This window comes from Oncorhynchus gorbuscha, linkage group LG03, assembly GCF_021184085.1.
Source record: "Oncorhynchus gorbuscha isolate QuinsamMale2020 ecotype Even-year linkage group LG03, OgorEven_v1.0, whole genome shotgun sequence".
NCBI lineage: Eukaryota > Metazoa > Chordata > Actinopteri > Salmoniformes > Salmonidae > Oncorhynchus > Oncorhynchus gorbuscha.
This window is the reverse complement of record NC_060175.1, coordinates 2,853,874-2,872,082: the sequence shown is the minus strand read 5'-3', so window position 1 is coordinate 2,872,082 and position 18,209 is coordinate 2,853,874. Positions and strand designations below refer to the sequence as shown.

General features: G+C 51.8%; 1 protein-coding gene across 5 annotated transcripts in view; it reads left to right on the top strand.

The window, feature by feature from the left end:
• LOC124018304 (phosphatase and actin regulator 3-like) overlaps positions 1–18,209 on the top strand; it is a 101,608-nt gene that overhangs the window by 24,694 nt on the left and 58,705 nt on the right. For all 5 annotated transcript variants that reach the window (XM_046333585.1, XM_046333605.1, XM_046333599.1 and 2 more), the window contains 2 exons: positions 1,925–2,153; positions 4,357–4,547. In XM_046333585.1, coding sequence (XP_046189541.1) covers positions 1,925–2,153; positions 4,357–4,547 — 420 coding nt within the window. The remainder of the gene's footprint in view (positions 1–1,924; positions 2,154–4,356; positions 4,548–18,209) is intronic.

Genomic DNA, 18,209 nt, shown 5'->3' with positions numbered 1-18,209 from the left:
ATCCGTTTTGTCATCAAAGCCACATATACTACCCACCACTGCGACCTGTCTTTGGCAGGCCCTCGCTTCATATTCGTCGCCAAACCCACTGGCTCCAGGTCATCTATTAATCTTTGCTAGGTAAAGCAGCTCACTTGTCACCATAGCAGCACCCACCCGTAGCACACACTCCAGCACGTATATTTCACTGGTTACCCTCAAACCAACTTCTCCTTTGGCTGCCTTTCCTTCCAGTTCTCTGCTGCCAATGACTGGAACGAATTGCAAAAATCACTGAAGCTGGAGTCTCATATCTCCCTCTCTAACTTTAAGCATCAGCTGTCAGAGCAGCTTACCGAACCTTGCATCTGTAAATAGCCCACCCAACTACCTCATCCCCATATATATTTTTTCTCCTTTGCACCCTAGTATCTCTACTTGCACATTCATCTTCTGCACATCTATCACTCCAGTGTTTAATTGTTAAATTGGAATTATTTCGCCACTATGGCCTATTTATTGCCTTACCTCCCCAATCTTACTATATTGCACACACTGTATATAGACTTTTATATTGTCTTATATATTTGTTTATCCCATGTGTAACTCTGTGTTGCTTGTGTTGCACTGCTTTGTTCTATTTTGACCAGGTCGCAGAACTTGTTCTCAACTGGCCTACCTGGTTGAAAAAAGGTGAAATAAAAATAAATAAAAAGCCCTTTAACATTTCCATAAACTTCAAAGTGTTTCCTTTCCAATGGTACCATGAAAATGCATATCCTTGCTTCAGGTCCTGAGCTACAGGCAGTCAGATTTGGGTGTGTAATTTTAGGTCCTGAGCTACAGGCTCAGGAATTTAAAAAAAGGTTCCGATACTTAAGATGGTCAGTGAACTAGACGTCACACTTGGGCTGACAGGGGGCCATCATAGTATCAAAGACAGTACCATACAGAGACAGGCAGAAACTGTCACAGACCATCATAGTTTCAAAGACAGTACAGCATGAAGACAGGCAGAAACTGTCACAGACCATCATAGTATCAAAGACAGTACCATACAGAGACAGGCAGAAACTGTCACAGACCATCATAGTATCAAAGACAGTACCATATGAAGACAGGCAGAAACTGTCACAGACCATCATAGTTTCAAAGACAGTACCATATGAAGACAGGCAGAAACTGTCACAGACCATCATAGTTTCAAAGACAGTACCATACAGAGACAGGCAGAAACTGCATCTCCAAAACAAATTCTGACCACCCTTTGTCCTTTCCTCGGGGGTCGTCTTGCGCCGAACTGCGCATGTGCCGTCAAATAATATATATGCCATTTAGCAGACGCTTTTATCCAAAGCGACTTACAGTCATGTGTGCATACATTCTACGTATGGGTGGTCCCGGGAATCGAACCCACTACCCTGGCGTTACAAGCGCCATGCTCTACCAACTGAGCTACAGAAGGACCAAATCAAAGGCACTCCTTCGATATAAAGTTGTTTTTGAGGAACATGAAAACATGTCAGTTCCACGAGGTTGGAGTAATACCATGTTCAACCACTTCAGACATTGGCTGGAATTTAGGTTGTGCCTTTAGGTTTCGAGAAAATTAACTTAGGAAGAATTTTTCACTTCTCTTAAGCCGGGCCTGGTCTGTTTGGTGTTTTTCGCAATTCTTCCCAGAAGTTTTGCGATGTTGCGCCTCTGGGTTTAGAAACTCTCTGACCTTATATCTTATAAGTAACACAACGTCTGATAACACATCCTCACCGTATCTTGTGAAGAAGTTGACCCAGGAACATCACCATTGCGGATATATTAACAGTAACATGATATTATTGTCCTAACCTAGAGAGAGAGAGAGAGATCTCCAGCCACTCTACCCAGAACGTTCACCATTACATGAACTAATATTACCATTATATTATTCTTCCCCTCACTACAGGTCCTCACCCCTTCCCTAAGTCGGATCCTAACCTAGAGAGGAAGAAGTCTCCAGCCACTCTACCCAGGAACTTCACTTTGCCCAGGACTACCCAGGGTTCCTTGCTGCGAGGACGGATCTCCACCCCTACCGGTTCCCCTCACCTGGGGGCACTGCGACCCCCACCGCCCCCCAGCTGTATTATAGAGGAGCTACATCGGGCCCTGGCCACCAAACACAGACAGCACAGGTAGGACACAAATCAATCAATCAATTACCAAACACAGACAGGACAGCTAGGACACAAATCAATCAATCAATTACCAAACACAGACAGCACAGCTAGGACACCAATCAATCAATCAATTACCAAACACAGACAACACAGCTAGGACAGCAAATAATCAATACCAAACACAGACAGCAATTAGGACACCAATCAATCAAACACAGACAACACAGCTAGGACACAAATCAATCAATCAATTACCAAACACAGACAGCACAGCTAGGACACCAATCAATCAATCAATTACCAAACACAGACAACACAGCTAGGACACAAATCAATCAATCAATTACCAAACACAGACAGCACAGCTAGGACACCAATCAATCAATCAATTACCAAACACAGACAACACAGCTAGGACACAAATCAATCAATCAATTACCAAACACAGACAGCACAGCTAGGACACAAATCAATCAATCAATTACCAAACACAGACAGGAAAGGTAGAGGAATGTGAGTTAAGTGCCTTGGTGAAGGGCACAACGGTCGGGGATTGTTACTAGCACCCCAGTTCTCAGATAAATTCCCTCTTTTATTTCAACTCAACAAAAAAAGAAACATCCCTTTTTCAGGATTCTGTCTTTCAAAGATAATTCGTAAAAATCAAAATAACTTCACAGATCTTCATTGTAAAGGGTTTAAACACTGTTTCCCAGGCTTGTTCAATGAAACATAAACAATTAATGAACATGCACCAGTTAAGACACTAACAGCTTACAAGACGGTAGGCAATTAAGTTCATAATTCTGAAAACTTAGAGGAGTCCTAAAGAGTCCTTTCTACTGACTCTGAAAAACACCAAAAGAAAGATGCCCAGGGTCCCTGCTCATCTACGTGAACGTGCCTTAGGCATGCTGCAAGGTGGCATGAGGACTGCAGATGTGGCCAGAGCAAAACATGGCAATGTCCGTACTGTGAGACGCCTAAGACAGCGCTACAGGGAGACAGGACGGACAGCTGATCGTCCTCGTGGTGGCAAACCACGTGCAACACCTGCACAGGATCGGTACATCCGAACATCACACCTGCGGGACAGGTACAGGATGGCAACAACAATTGCACGAGTTACACCAGGAACGCACATTCCCCCATCAGTGCTCAGCTCAGACTGTCTGCAATAGGCTGAGAGAGGGTGGACTGAGGGCTTGTAGGCCTGTTGTAAGGCAGGTCCTCACCAGACATCACTGGCAACAACGTCATCTATGGACTCAAACCCACCGTTGCTGGACCAGACAGGACTGGCAAAAAGTGCTTTTCACTGACGAGTGGTGGTTTTGTCTCACCAGGAGTGATGGTCGGATTCACGTTTATCGTTAAAGGTATGAGTGTTAAACCGAGGTCTGTACTCTGGAGGGGGATCGATTTGGAGGTGGAGGGTCCGTCATGGTCTGGGGCGGTGTGTCACAGCCTCATCGGACTGAGCTTGATGTCATTGCAGGCAATCTCAACACTGTGCGTTACAGGGAAGGCATCCTCCTAACTGATGTGGTACCCTTCCTGCAGGCTCATCCTGACATGACCCTCCAGCATGACAACGCCACCAGCCATACTGCTCGTTCTGTGCGTGAATTCCTGCAAGACGAGAATGTCAGCGTTCTGCCATGGTCAACGAAGAGCCTGGATCTCAACCCCATTGAGCACGTCTGGGACCTGTTGGATCGGAGGGTGAGGGCTAGGGCTATTCCCCCCAGAAATGTGTGGGACCTGTTGGATCGGAGGGTGAGGGCTAGGGCTATTCCCCCCAGAAATGTGTGGGACCTGTTGGATCGGAGGGTGAGGGCTAGGGCCATTCCTCCCAGAAATGTCCGGGAACTTGCAGGTGCCTGGTGGAAGAGTGGGGTAACATCTCACAGCAAGAACTGGCAAACCTGGTGCAGTCCATGAGGAGCAGATGCACTGCAGTAATTAATGCAGCTGGTGGCCACACCAGATACTGACTGTTACTTTTGATTTTGACCCCCCCTTTGTTCAGGGACATATTATTCAATTTCTGTTAGTCACATGTCTGTGGAACTTGTTCAGTTTATGTTTCAGTTGTTGAATCTTGTTATGTTCATACAAATATTTACACATGTTAAGTTTGCTGAAAATAAACGCAGTTGACAGTGAGAGGACGTTTCTTTTTTTTGCTGAGTTTATCTGCTCTGTTGTCCTCAAGTTTCCAACCGAAGGAAATGAGCTCTTCTCCGAAGCTTCGGTACGACAGTCGTCTGGCGCGTACAGCCAGCGTGGAGAAAGTCCCAACCGGAGGGATGGAGAGAGAGAAGGAATCAGACGAGAACAAGGAGAACAGACGTCTAGATGAATTCTACAACGACCCTGACCGCTGGAATGACTCTGTCATCTCCGGTAGGTGTCACACACACGCACGCACGCACGCACGCACGCACGCACGCACGCACGCACACACACACACACACACACACACACACACACACACACACACACACACACACACACACACACACACACACACACAAAATAAGAATAAAAAGCACCTTCTCCTCCACACAGCTAGACTGACCAGCACAGACTGACCAAAATAAGAATAAAAAGCACCTTCTCCTCCACACAGCTAGACTGACCAGCTAGACTGACCAGCTAGACTGACCAGCTAGACTGACCAGCTACACTGACCAGCTAGACTGACCAGCTAGACTGACCAGCTACACTGACCAGCTAGACTGACCAGCTAGACTGACCAGCTAGACCGACCAGCTAGACCGACCAGCTAGACTGACCAACTAGACTGACCAACTAGACCGACCAGCTAGACTGACCAGCTAGACTGACCAGCTAGACTGACCAACTAGACTGACCAGCTAGACTGACCAGCTAGACCGACCAGCTAGACTGACCAGCTAGACTGACCAGCTAGACCGACCAGCTAGACTGACCAGCTAGACTGACCATCTCTAGAAAACCGCCTCTTGCTCACAGCCTCTAGCTCACATCCTCCTGCTCACAGCCTCTAGCTCACATCCTCCTGCTCACAGCCACTTGTAAACAGACTTTAGCTCACAGCCTCTAGCTCACAGCCTCTAGCTCACAGCCTCTACCTCACAGCCTCTACCTCACAGCCTCTACCTCACAGTCTCTCTCTCTCACAGCCTGTCAGAAAAAAGCCTGTAGCTCACAGCCTCTAGAAAACAGCCTCATGCTCACAGCCTCTATATCACAGCCTCTAGCTCACATCCTCTAGCTCACCCCCTCTAGGAAACAGCCTCTAGCTCACAGCCGGTAGCTCACAGCTTGTAGCTCACAGCCTCTAGAAAACCGCCTCTTGCTCACAGCCTCTAGCTCACCACCTCTAGCTCACAGCCTCTAGGAAACAGCCTCTTGCTCACAGCCTCTAGCTCACAGGCTCTAGCTCACAGCCTCTAGCTCACAGGCTCTCACACACAGCCTCTAGCTCACAGCCTCTAGCTCACAGCCTCTAGCTCACAGCCTCTTGCTCACAGCCTCTATTTAGCTCACAGCCTCTTGCTCACAGCCTCTAGAAAACATATTCTATTTCACAGGCTCTATGTCACAGGCTCTAGCTCACATCCTCCTGCTCACAGCCACTAGTAAACAGACTTTAGCTCACAGCCTCTAGCTCACAGCCTCTACCTCACAGCCTCTCTCTCACAGCCTTTCAGAAAAAAGCCTGTAGCTCACAGCCTCTAGAAAACAGTCTCTTGCTCACAGCCTCTATATCACAGCCTCTAGCTCACAGCCTCTTGCTCACAGCCTCTATCTCACAGCCTCTAGATCACAGCCTCTTGCTCACAGCCTTTAGCTCACATTCTCTAGTTAACAGCCTCTTGCTCACATCCTCTTGCTCACAGACTCTAGCTCACAGCCTCTAGAAAACAGACTCTAGCTCACATCCTCTAGAAAACAGTCTCTAGCTCACAGCCACCAGCCCACATTCTCTAGCTCACAACCTCTAGCTCACAGCCTCTATAAAACAGTCTCTAGCTCACAGCCACCAGCTCACAGTCTCAGCTCACAGCCTCTAGCTCACAATCTCTAGAAAACCGTCTCTAGCTCACAGCCACTATCTCACATTCTCTTGCTCACAGACTCTAGCTCACAGCCTCTAGAAAACATATTTTAGAAAACAGCCTCTAGCTCACATTCTCTAGAAAACAGCTTCTAGCTCACAGCCTCTAGCTCACCTTCTCTAGAAAACAGCTTCTAGCTCAAAGCCTCTAGAAAACAGGCAGAGGGGTATTGTCAACTATATCAAGCCTGGTTTATACTGATTGACAAGCTCCTCAACACACACACACACACACTATGAATTAATTATATCATCAGTATCAAATTTAGTTTTCATAAAGTTTATTGTAACTATTGATGAGTGAATGTATCACATTTGAGTGATTGGTATAGCCTGATATTGTTTTTGTAACATCATCTTTGAAATGCAAGAGAAAGGCCGTAATGTATTATTCCAGCCTTGGCAAAATTTAGATTTTGGCCACTAGATGGCAGCAGTGTATGTGCAACGGTTTAGACTGATCCAATGAACCAATATGTTGTACCAAGACTGCCCAAATGTGCCTAATTGGTTTATTAATACATTTTCATGTTCATAACTGTGCACTCTCCTCAAACAATAGCATGGTGTTCTTTCATTGTAATTGCTACTGTAAATTGGACGGTGTAGTTAGGTTAACAAGAATTAAAGCTTTCTGCCCATATCAGATATGTCCTGGGAAATGTTCTTGATACTTACAACCTCATGCTAATCGCATTAGCCTACGTTAGCTCAACCGTCCCAAGGTCGGGAGACCGATCCTGCAGAGGAAAAGGGAAGACAGAGCAGAACCTTCTCCACACAGCTAGACTGACCATAATTATTCAAATTTGGCTAATAAAACATGTAATGTTTCATTGAACCAATTGCACTTCATGGCAGCGAGGCAAAACAAGATTTCACCAAATGGGACAAACACCCCATTGAAACCCTCATCCAGCTGGTCCTGGGGCTGAGTTCACTAACCTGTTCTACTAACACACTGAAGCCTCAGTCCCCTCATCCAGCTGGTCCCGGGGTTGAGTTCACTAACCTGTTCTACTAACACACTGAAGCCTCAGTCCCCTCATCCAGCTGGTCCCGGGGTTGAGTTCACTAACCTGTTCTACTAACACACTGAAGCCTCAGTCCCCTCATCCAGCTTGTCCCGGGGTTGAGTTCACTAACCTGTTCTACTAACACACTGAAGCCTCAGTCCCCTCATCCAGCTTGTCCCGGGGTTGAGTTCACTAACCTGTTCTACTAACACACTGAAGCCTCAGTCCCCTCATCCAGCTGGTCCCGGGGTTGAGTTCACTAACCTGTTCTACTAACACACTGAAGCCTCAGTCCCCTCATCCAGCTGGTCCCGGGGTTGAGTTCACTAACCTATTCTACTAACACACTGAAGCCTCAGTCCCCTCATCCAGCTGGTCCCGGGGTTGAGTTCACTAACCTGTTCTACTAACACACTGAAGCCTCAGTCCCCTCATCCAGCTGGTCCTGGGGCTGAGTTCACTAACCTGTTCTACTAACACACTGAAGCCTCAGTCCCCTCATCCAGCTGGTCCCGGGGTTGAGTTCACTAACCTGTTCTACTAACACACTGAAGCCTCAGTCCCCTCATCCAGCTGGTCCTGGGGCTGAGTTCACTAACCTGTTCTACTAACACACTGAAGCCTCAGTCCCCTCATCCAGCTTGTCCCGGGGTTGAGTTCACTAACCTGTTCTACTAACACACTGAAGCCTCAGTCCCCTCATCCAGCTGGTCCCGGGGCTGAGTTCACTAACCTGTTCTACTAACACACTGAAGCCTCAGTCCCCTCATCCAGCTGGTCCCGGGGTTGAGTTCACTAACCTGTTCTACTAACACACTGAAGCCTCAGTCCCCTCATCCAGCTGGTCCTGGGGCTGAGTTCACTAACCTGTTCTACTAACACACTGAAGCCTCAGTCCCCTCATCCAGCTGGTCCCGGGGTTGAGTTCACTAACCTGTTCTACTAACACACTGAAGCCTCAGGACCAGAACATCCAACCAATCAGAATAATCCAAATTACAACATTGCTACATTGGGAAGCACAAAGCAAAATGCAGTGCTATCTGGCCCTAAATCGACAGTACTCCATGGCTAACTATTTGACCATGCTTACTGATCAAAACATTAAAACAACCTTGACAAGGTGCAGGCTCAGTGAGCACAACCTTGCCATTGAGAAGTGTAGACACAGGAAAACCTGTCTCCCTGTTGAGGAAAGGCTGTGCAACCACTGCACCATAGCAGAACCTGAGACAGAGCTGCATTTCCTGACAAAATGTAAAAAATATAAAACAATTAGAGAGTGTCATTTCCCGAAATGTGAAACCCTTATTCAAGGTTTCAAAGACCTCTCTGATGAGAATAGCCTACCTGTCCTGTTGGGGGAGGACGCAGAACTGTGGGTTGGCAGCGCACTACATTGCTGCCTGCCATAAGATGAGGGACAGTGTCTGACAACCAACCTGCAGGCCAACCAATGTCCTCTATGCTTATTGTTATTGTTCAATGTATGGATATGTTGACCCTTGGTTATTGTTGTTACTGTTGTCCCATTGACAATTTTGATTCTTATTATTTTAATATTGTAAATATCCAAAGTACGCTTTGGCAATATGTACATTATTATGCCACGCCAATAAAGCAAATTTAATTTAATTTAATTGAGAGGAGAGAGAGAGACAGAGGAGAGTGAGAGAGAGGATAGACAAAGGAGAAACAGAGGAGAGTGAGAGAAGAGAGAGGAGGAGAAACAGAGGAGAGTGAGAGAGAGAGAGAGGACAAAGAGGAGAAAGGATAGAGAGGAGAAACAGAGAGAGAGAGAGACAAGAGGAGAAAGGAGAGAGAAGAGAGACATATGAGAGAGAGGAGAGCGAGAGAGAGAGAGCAGAGAGATAGAGTAGGGAGAGGAGAGAGATAGGAGAGAGAAGAGAAAGAGGGGAGAGAAGAAATGGAGAGTGAGAGAGAGGAGAGACAGAGGAGATAGAGGTGAGAGAGGAGAGACATGAGAGGAAGAGAAGAGAGACAGGAGAGTGAGAGAAGTGAAAGGAAGGAGAGAGAGGGGAGAAAGAGAGGGAGAGTGAGAGAGGAGAGAGAGGGGACAGGATAGAGGGAGGAGAGAGAGCAGAGAGGGGAAGTGAGAGGAGAGCGAGATGAGATAGAGAGAGGAGAGAGAGGGGGGGAAAAGAGGAGAGAGAAGAGAAGGAGATAGGAGAGAGATAGGAGAGAGAGTTTTGAAGTTTAAAAAAACTTTATTGGGTCTGGGAACCCACCTCACAATAATACTTCAAACAAAGAAAAACATGGTTTAACATCAATTAGAAGCACAACACCACACCCTCCTCCACAGTAACTAAACACAACACCACACCCTTCTCCACAGTAACTAAACACAACACCACATCCTCCTCCACAGGAACTAAACACAACACCACACCCTCCTCCACAGTAACTAAACACAACACCACATCCTCCTCCACAGTAACTAAACACAGCAGACTTTGAATACCCCATATATTCATAGTCAGCCCAATGTTGTTAACCAGTTTGTAACAAACTCACCCCTCAGCCTCGCTGCCAACATCCCCTCCAGCATTCCCACCATGTCCACAGACCCCTGTCCCCAAATACTGTTCTTTTGTGTCTTCCAAACTGCTAATTTAGCTGCCCCCTGACACAAAGTTAAGTAAGAGAACTACACCCCTTTAACTAAACCTGGACTTTGGCCCACATATAAACTGTTGGGAAGAGAAAGCCTCTCCCAGAGCTGAAAACCAACTAGTGATCAGATCACCCCAACCAACCTGAAACACTGTAAACACTGTTTCAGACTCAGCACAGAATGGACACCCCTCCCCAACAGGAGGATCCAGGGGTACCAGATACAGAATGGACACCCCTCCCCAACAGGAGGATCCAGGGGTAGCAGATACAGAATGGACACCCCTCCCCAACAGGAGGATCCAGGTGTAGCAGATACAGAATGGACACCCCTCCCCAACAGGAGGATCCAGGGGTACCAGATACAGAATGGACACCCCTCCCCAACAGGAGGATCCAGGTGTAGCAGATACAGAATGGACACCCCTCCCCAACAGGAGGATCCAGGGGTACCAGATACAGAATGGACACCCCTCCCCAACAGGAGGATCCAGGGGTACCAGATACAGAATGGACACCCCTCCCCAACAGGAGGATCCAGGGGTACCAGATACAGAATGGACACCCCTCCCCAACAGGAGGATCCAGGGGTACCAGATACAGAAGACCCCTCCCCAACAGGAATCCAGGGGACCACAGAATGGACACCCCTCCCCAACAGGAGGATCCAGGGGTACCAGATACAGAATGGACACCCCTCCCCAACAGGAGGATCCAGGTGTACCAGATGCAGAATGGACACCCCTCCCCAACAGGAGGATCCAGGGGTACCAGATGCAGAATGGACACCCCTCCCCAACAGGAGGATCCAGGGGTACCAGATACAGAATGGACACCCCTCCCCAACAGGAGGATCCAGGGGTACCAGATACAGAATGGACACCCCTCCCCAACAGGGAGTACCAGATCCAGAATGGACACCCCTCCCCAACAGGAGGATCCAGATAGCAGACAGAATGGACACCCCTCCCCAACAGGAGGATCCAGGGGTACCAGATACAGAATGGACACCCCTCCCCAACAGGAGGATCCAGGGGTACCAGATGCAGAATGGACACCCCTCCCCAACAGGAGGATCCAGGGGTACCAGATACAGAATGGACACCCCTCCCCAACAGGAGGATCCAGGGAGCAGATACAGAATGGACACCCCTCCCCAACAGGAGGATCCAGGGTACCAGATACAGAATGGACACCCCTCCCCAACAGGAGGATCCAGGGGGGAATCCAGGGGACAGATACAGAATGGACCTCCCCAACAGGAGGATCCAGGGGTACCAGATACAGAATGGACACCCCTCCCCAACAGGAGGATCCAGGGGTACCAGATACAGAATGGACACCCCTCCCCAACAGGAGGATCCAGGTACCAGATACAGAATGGACACCCCTCCCCAACAGGAGATGCAGAATGGACACCCCTCCCCAACAGGAGGATCCAGGGGTACCAGATACAGAATGGACACCCCTCCCCAACAGGAGGATCCAGGGGTACCAGATACAGAATGGACACCCCTCCCCAACAGGAGGATCCAGGGGTACCAGATACAGAATGGACACCCCTCCCCCTCCCCCAGAATGGACACCCCTCCCCAACAGGAGGATCCAGGGGTACCAGGCAGAATGGACACCCCTCCCCAACAGGAGGATCCAGGGGTACCAGATGCAGAATGGACACCCCTCCCCAACAGGAGGATCCAGGGGTACCAGATGGACACCCCTCCCCAACAGAATGGATACAGAATGGACACCCCTCCCCAACAGGAGGATCCAGGGGTACCAGATACAGAATGGACACCCCTCCCCAACAGGAGGATCCAGGGGTACCAGATACAGAATGGACACCCCTCCCCAACAGGAGGATCCAGGGGTACCAGATACAGAATGGACACCCCTCCCCAACAGGAGGATCCAGGGGTACCAGATGCAGAATGGACACCCCTCCCCAACAGGAGGATCCAGGGGTACCAGATGCAGAATGGACACCCCTCCCCAACAGGAGGATCCAGGGGGAATGGACACCCCTCCCCAACCAGGGGTACCAGATACAGAATGGACACCCCTCCCCAACAGGAGGATCCAGGGGTACCAGATGCAGAATGGACACCCCTCCCCAACAGGAGGATCCAGGGGTACCCAGATGGACACCCCTCCCCAACAGGAGGATCCAGGGGTACCAGATACAGAATGGACACCCCTCCCCAACAGGAGGATCCAGGGGTACCAGATGCAGAATGGACACCCCTCCCCAACAGGAGGATCCAGGGGTACCAGATGCAGAATGGACACCCCTCCCCAACAGGAGGATCCAGGGGTACCAGATGCAGAATGGACACCCCTCCCCAACAGGAGGATCCAGGATACAGAATACCCCTCCCCCAGATCCAGGGGCAGAATGGACACCCCTCCCCAACAGGAGGATCCAGGGGTACCAGATACAGAATGGACACCCCTCCCCAACAGGAGGATCCAGGGGTACCAGATACAGAATGGACACCCCTCCCCAACAGGAGGATCCAGGGGTACCAGATACAGAATGGACACCCCTCCCCAACAGGAGGATCCAGGGGTACCAGATACAGAATGGACACCCCTCCCCAACAGGAGGATCCAGGGGTACCAGATACAGAATGGACACCCCTCCCCAACCCCAGACAGGAATGGACACCCTCCCCAACAGGAGGATCCAGGGGTACCAGATACAGAATGGACACCCCTCCCCAACAGGAGGATCCCCAGAACAGAATGGACACCCCTCCCCAACAGGAGGATCCAGGGGTACCAGATACAGAATGGACACCCCTCCCCAACAGGAGGATCCAGGGGTACCAGATACAGAATGGACACCCCTCCCCAACAGGAGGATCCAGGGTACCAGATACAGTACCAGATACAGAATGGACACCCCTCCCCAACAGGAGGATCCAGGGTACCAGATACAGAATGGACACCCCTCCCCAAGGAGGATCCAGGGGTACCAGATACAGAATGGACACCCCTCCCCAACAGGAGGATCCAGGGGTACCAGACCAGAATGGACACCCCTCCCCAACAGGAATGGACAGATACAGAATGGACACCCCTCCCCAACAGGAGGATCCAGGGGTACCCAGATACAGAATGGACATACAGAATGGACACCCCTCCCCAACTCCCCAGACAGGATGGATCCCCAACAGGGGGTACCAGATACAGAATGGACACCCCTCCCCAACAGGAGGATCCAGGGGGATACAGAATGGACACCCCTCCCCAACAGGAGATACCAGATACAGAATGGACACCCCTCCCCCCCAACAGGAGGACCCCTCCCCCAGGAGGATCCAGGGGTACCAGATACAGAATGGACACCCCTCCCCAACAGGAGGATCCAGGGTACCAGATACAGAATGGACACCCCTCCCCCCCAACAGGAGGACATCCCCAACCAGGGGTACCAGATACAGAATGGACACCCCTCCCCAACAGGAGGATCCAGGGGTACCAGATACAGAATGGACACCCCTCCCCAACAGGAGGATCCAGGGGTACCAGATGCAGAATGGACACCCCTCCCCAACAGGAGGATCCAGGGGTACCAGATACAGAATGGACACCCCTCCCCAACAGGAGGATCCAGGGGTACCAGATACAGAATGGACACCCCTCCCCAACAGGAGGATCCAGGGGTACCAGATACAGAATGGACACCCCTCCCCAACAGGAGGATCCAGGACACCCCTCCCCAACAGGAGGTACCAGATACAGAATGGACACCCCTCCCCAACAGGAGGATCCAGGGGTACCAGATACAGAATGGACACCCCTCCCCCCAACAGAGGAGGATCCAGGGGGTACCAGATACAGAATGGACACCCCTCCCCAACAGGAGGATCCAGGGGTACCAGATACAGAATGGACACCCCTCCCCAACAGGAGGATCCAGGGGTACCAGATACAGAATGGACACCCCTCCCCAACAGGAGGATCCAGGGGTACCAGATGCAGAATGGACACCCCTCCCCAACAGGAGGATCCATGGACACCCCTCCCCAACAGGAGATACCAGCAGAATGGACACCCCTCCCCAACAGGAGGATCCAGGGGTACCAGATACAGAATGGACACCCCTCCCCAACAGGAGGATCCAGGGGTACCAGATGCAGAATGGACACCCCTCCCCAACAGGAGGATCCAGGGGTACCAGGGTACCAGATACCAGCAGAATGGACACCCCTCCCCAACAGGAGGATCCAGGGGTACCAGATACAGAATGGACACCCCTCCCCAACAGGAGGATCCAGGGGTACCAGATGCAGAATGGACACCCCTCCCCAACAGGAGGATCCAGGGGTACCAGATGCAGAATGGACACCCCTCCCCAACAGGAGGATCCAGGGGTACCAGATGGACACCCCTCCCCAACAGAATGGATACAGAATGGACACCCCTCCCCAACAGGAGGATCCAGGGGTACCAGATGCAGAATGGACACCCCTCCCCAACAGGAGGATCCAGGTGTACCAGATGCAGAATGGACACCCCTCCCCAACAGGAGGATCCAGGGGTACCAGATGCAGAATGGACACCCCTCCCCAACAGGAGGATCCAGGGGTACCAGATGCAGAATGGACACCCCTCCCCAACAGGAGGATCCAGGGGTACCAGATGCAGAATGGACACCCCTCCCCAACAGGAGGATCCAGGGGTACCAGATGCAGAATGGACATCCCCCTCCCCAACAGGAGGATCCAGGGGTACCAGATGCAGAATGGACACCCCTCCCCAACAGGAGGAGTACCAGATACAGAATGGACACCCCTGGACACCCCCCAACAGGAGGATCCAGGGGTACCAGATGCAGAATGGACACCCCTCCCCCCCAGGGGTACCAGATGCAGAATGGACACCCCTCCCCAACAGGAGGATCCAGGGGTACCAGAAGATCCCCAACAGAATGGATGCAGAATGGACACCCCTCCCCAACAGGAGGATCCAGGGGTACCAGATGCAGAATGGACACCCCTCCCCAACAGGAGGATCCAGGGGTACCAGATGCAGAATGGACACCCCTCCCCAACAGGAGGATCCAGGGGTACCAGATGCAGAATGGACACCCCTCCCCAACAGGAGGATCCAGGGGTACCAGATGGACACCCCTCCCCAGAATGGACACAGAATGGACACCCCTCCCCAACAGGAGGATCCAGGGGTACCAGATACAGAATGGACACCCCTCCCCAACAGGAGGATCCAGGGGTACCAGATACAGAATGGACACCCCTCCCCAACAGGAGGATCCAGGGTACCAGATACAGAATGGACACCCCTCCCCAACAGGAGGATCCAGGGGTACCCAGATCCCCAACAGAATGGACAGAATGGACACCCCTCCCCAACAGGAGGATCCAGGGTACCAGATGCAGAATGGACACCCCTCCCCAACAGGAGGATCCAGGGGTACCAGATACAGAATGGACACCCCTCCCCAACAGGAGGATCCAGTACCAGATGCAGAATGGACACCCCTCCCCAGAGGAGAATACCAGACAGAATGGACACCCCTCCCCAACAGGAGGATACCCAGGGTACCAGATGCAGAATGGACACCCCTCCCCAACAGGAGGATCCAGGTGGTACCAGATGCAGAATGGACACCCCTCCCCAACAGGAGGATCCAGGTGTACCAGATGCAGAATGGACACCCCTCCCCAACAGGAGGATCCAGGTGTACCAGATGCAGAATGGACACCCCTCCCCAACAGGAGGATCCAGGTGTACCAGATGCAGAATGGACACCCCTCCCCAACAGGAGGATCCAGGTGTACCAGATGCAGAATGGACACCCCTCCCCAACAGGAGGATCCAGGGGTACCAGATGCAGAATGGACACCCCTCCCCAACAGGAGGATCCAGGGTACCAGATGCAGAATGGACACCCCTCCCCAACAGGAGGATCCAGGGTACCAGATGCAGAATGGACAGGAGGATCCAGGTGTACCAGATGCAGAATGGACACCCCTCCCCAACAGGAGGATCCAGGTGTACCAGATGCAGAATGGACACCCCTCCCCAACAGGAGGATCCAGGTGTAGGAGATGCAGAATGGACACCCCTCCCCAACAGGAGGATCCAGGGGTACCAGATACAGAATGGACACCCCTCCCCAACAGGAGGATCCAGGGGTACCAGATGCAGAATGGACACCCCTCCCCAACAGGAGGATCCAGTACCAGATACAGAATGGACACCCCTCCCCAACAGGAGGATCCAGGGGTACCAGATACAGAATGGACACCCCTCCCCCCCAACCAGGAATGGACCCCTCCCCAACAGGAGGATCCAGGTGTAGCAGATGCAGAATGGACACCCCTCCCCAACAGGAGGATCCAGTACCAGATGCAGAATGGACACCCCAGATCCAGGTGTAGCAGATGCAGAATGGACACCCCTCCCCAACAGGAGGATCCAGGTGTAGCAGATGCAGAATGGACACCCCTCCCCAACAGGAGGATCCAGGTGTACCAGATGCAGAATGGACACCCCTCCCCAACAGGAGGATCCAGGTGTACCAGATGCAGAATGGACACCCCTCCCCAACAGGAGGATCCAGGTGTACCAGATGCAGAATGGACACCCCTCCCCAACAGGAGGATCCAGGTGTAGCAGATGCAGAATGGACACCCCTCCCCAACAGGAGGATCCAGGTGTACCAGATGCAGAATGGACACCCCTCCCCAACCCCAGATGCAGAATGGACACCCCTCCCCAACAGGAGGATCCAGGTGTAGCAGATGCAGAATGGACACCCCTCCCCAACAGGAGGATCCAGGTGTACCAGATGCAGAATGGACAGGAGGATCCCCCTCCCCAACAGGAGGATCCAGGTGTACCAGATGCAGAATGGACACCCCTCCCCAACAGGAGGATCCAGGTGTAGGAGATGCAGAATGGACACCCCTCCCCAACAGGAGGATCCAGGTGTACCAGATGCAGAATGGACACCCCTCCCCAACAGGAGGATCCAGGGGTACCAGATGCAGAATGGACACCCCTCCCCAACAGGAGATGCAGATACAGAATGGACACCCCTCCCCAACAGGAGGATCCAGGTGTACCAGATGCAGAATGGACACCCCTCCACAACAGGAGGATCCAGGTGTACCAGATGCAGAATGGACACCCCTCCCCAACAGGAGGATCCAGGTGTAGCAGATGCAGAATGGACAACCCTCCCCAACAGGAGGATCCAGGTGTACCAGATGCAGAATGGACACCCCTCCCCAACAGGAGGATCCAGGTGTACCAGATGCAGAATGGACACCCCTCCCCAACAGGAGGATCCAGGTGTACCAGATGCAGAATGGACACCCCTCCCCAACAGGAGGATCCAGGTGTAGGAGATGCAGAATGGACACCCCTCCCCAACAGGAGGATCCAGGTGTACCAGATGCAGAATGGACACCCTTCCCCAACAGGAGGATCCAGGTGTAGGAGATGCAGAATGGACACCCCTCCCCCCCCAACAGGAGGATCCAGGTGTAGGAGATGCAGAATGGACACCCCTCCCCAACAGGAGGATCCAGGTGTAGCAGATGCAGAATGGACACCCCTCCCCAACAGTAGGGTCCAGGTGTAGCAGATGTAGAATGGACACCCCTCCCCAACAGTAGGGTCCAGGTGTAGCAGATGCAGAATGGACAACCCCCCTCCCCAACAGTAGGGTCCAGGTGTAGCAGATGCAGAATGGACAACCCCCCTCCCCAACAGGAGGATCCAGGTGTAGCAGATGTAGAATGGACACCCGTCCCCAACAGTAGGTTCCAGGTGTAGCAGATGTAGAATGGACAACCCCCCCCCCTCCCCAACAGTAGGGTCCAGGTGTAGCAGATGTAGAATGGACACCCCTCCCCAACAGTAGGGTCCAGGTGTAGCAGATGTAGAATGGACACCCCTCCCCAACAGTAGGGTCCAGGTGTAGCAGATGTAGAATGGACACCCCTCCCCAACAGTAGGGTCCAGGTGTAGCAGATGTAGAATGGACACCCCTCCCCAACAGTAGGGTCCAGGTGTACCAGATGCAGAATGGACACCCCTCCCCAACAGTAAGGTCCAGGTGTAGCAGATGTAGAATGGACACCCCTCCCCAACAGTAGGGTCCAGGTGTAGCAGATGCAGAATGGACACCCCTCCCCAACAGGAGGGTCCAGGTGTACCAGATGCAGAATGGACACCCCTCCCCAACAGTAGGGTCCAGGTGTAGCAGATGCAGAATGGACACCCCTCCCCAACAGTAGGGTCCAGGTGTAGCAGATGCAGAATGGACACCCC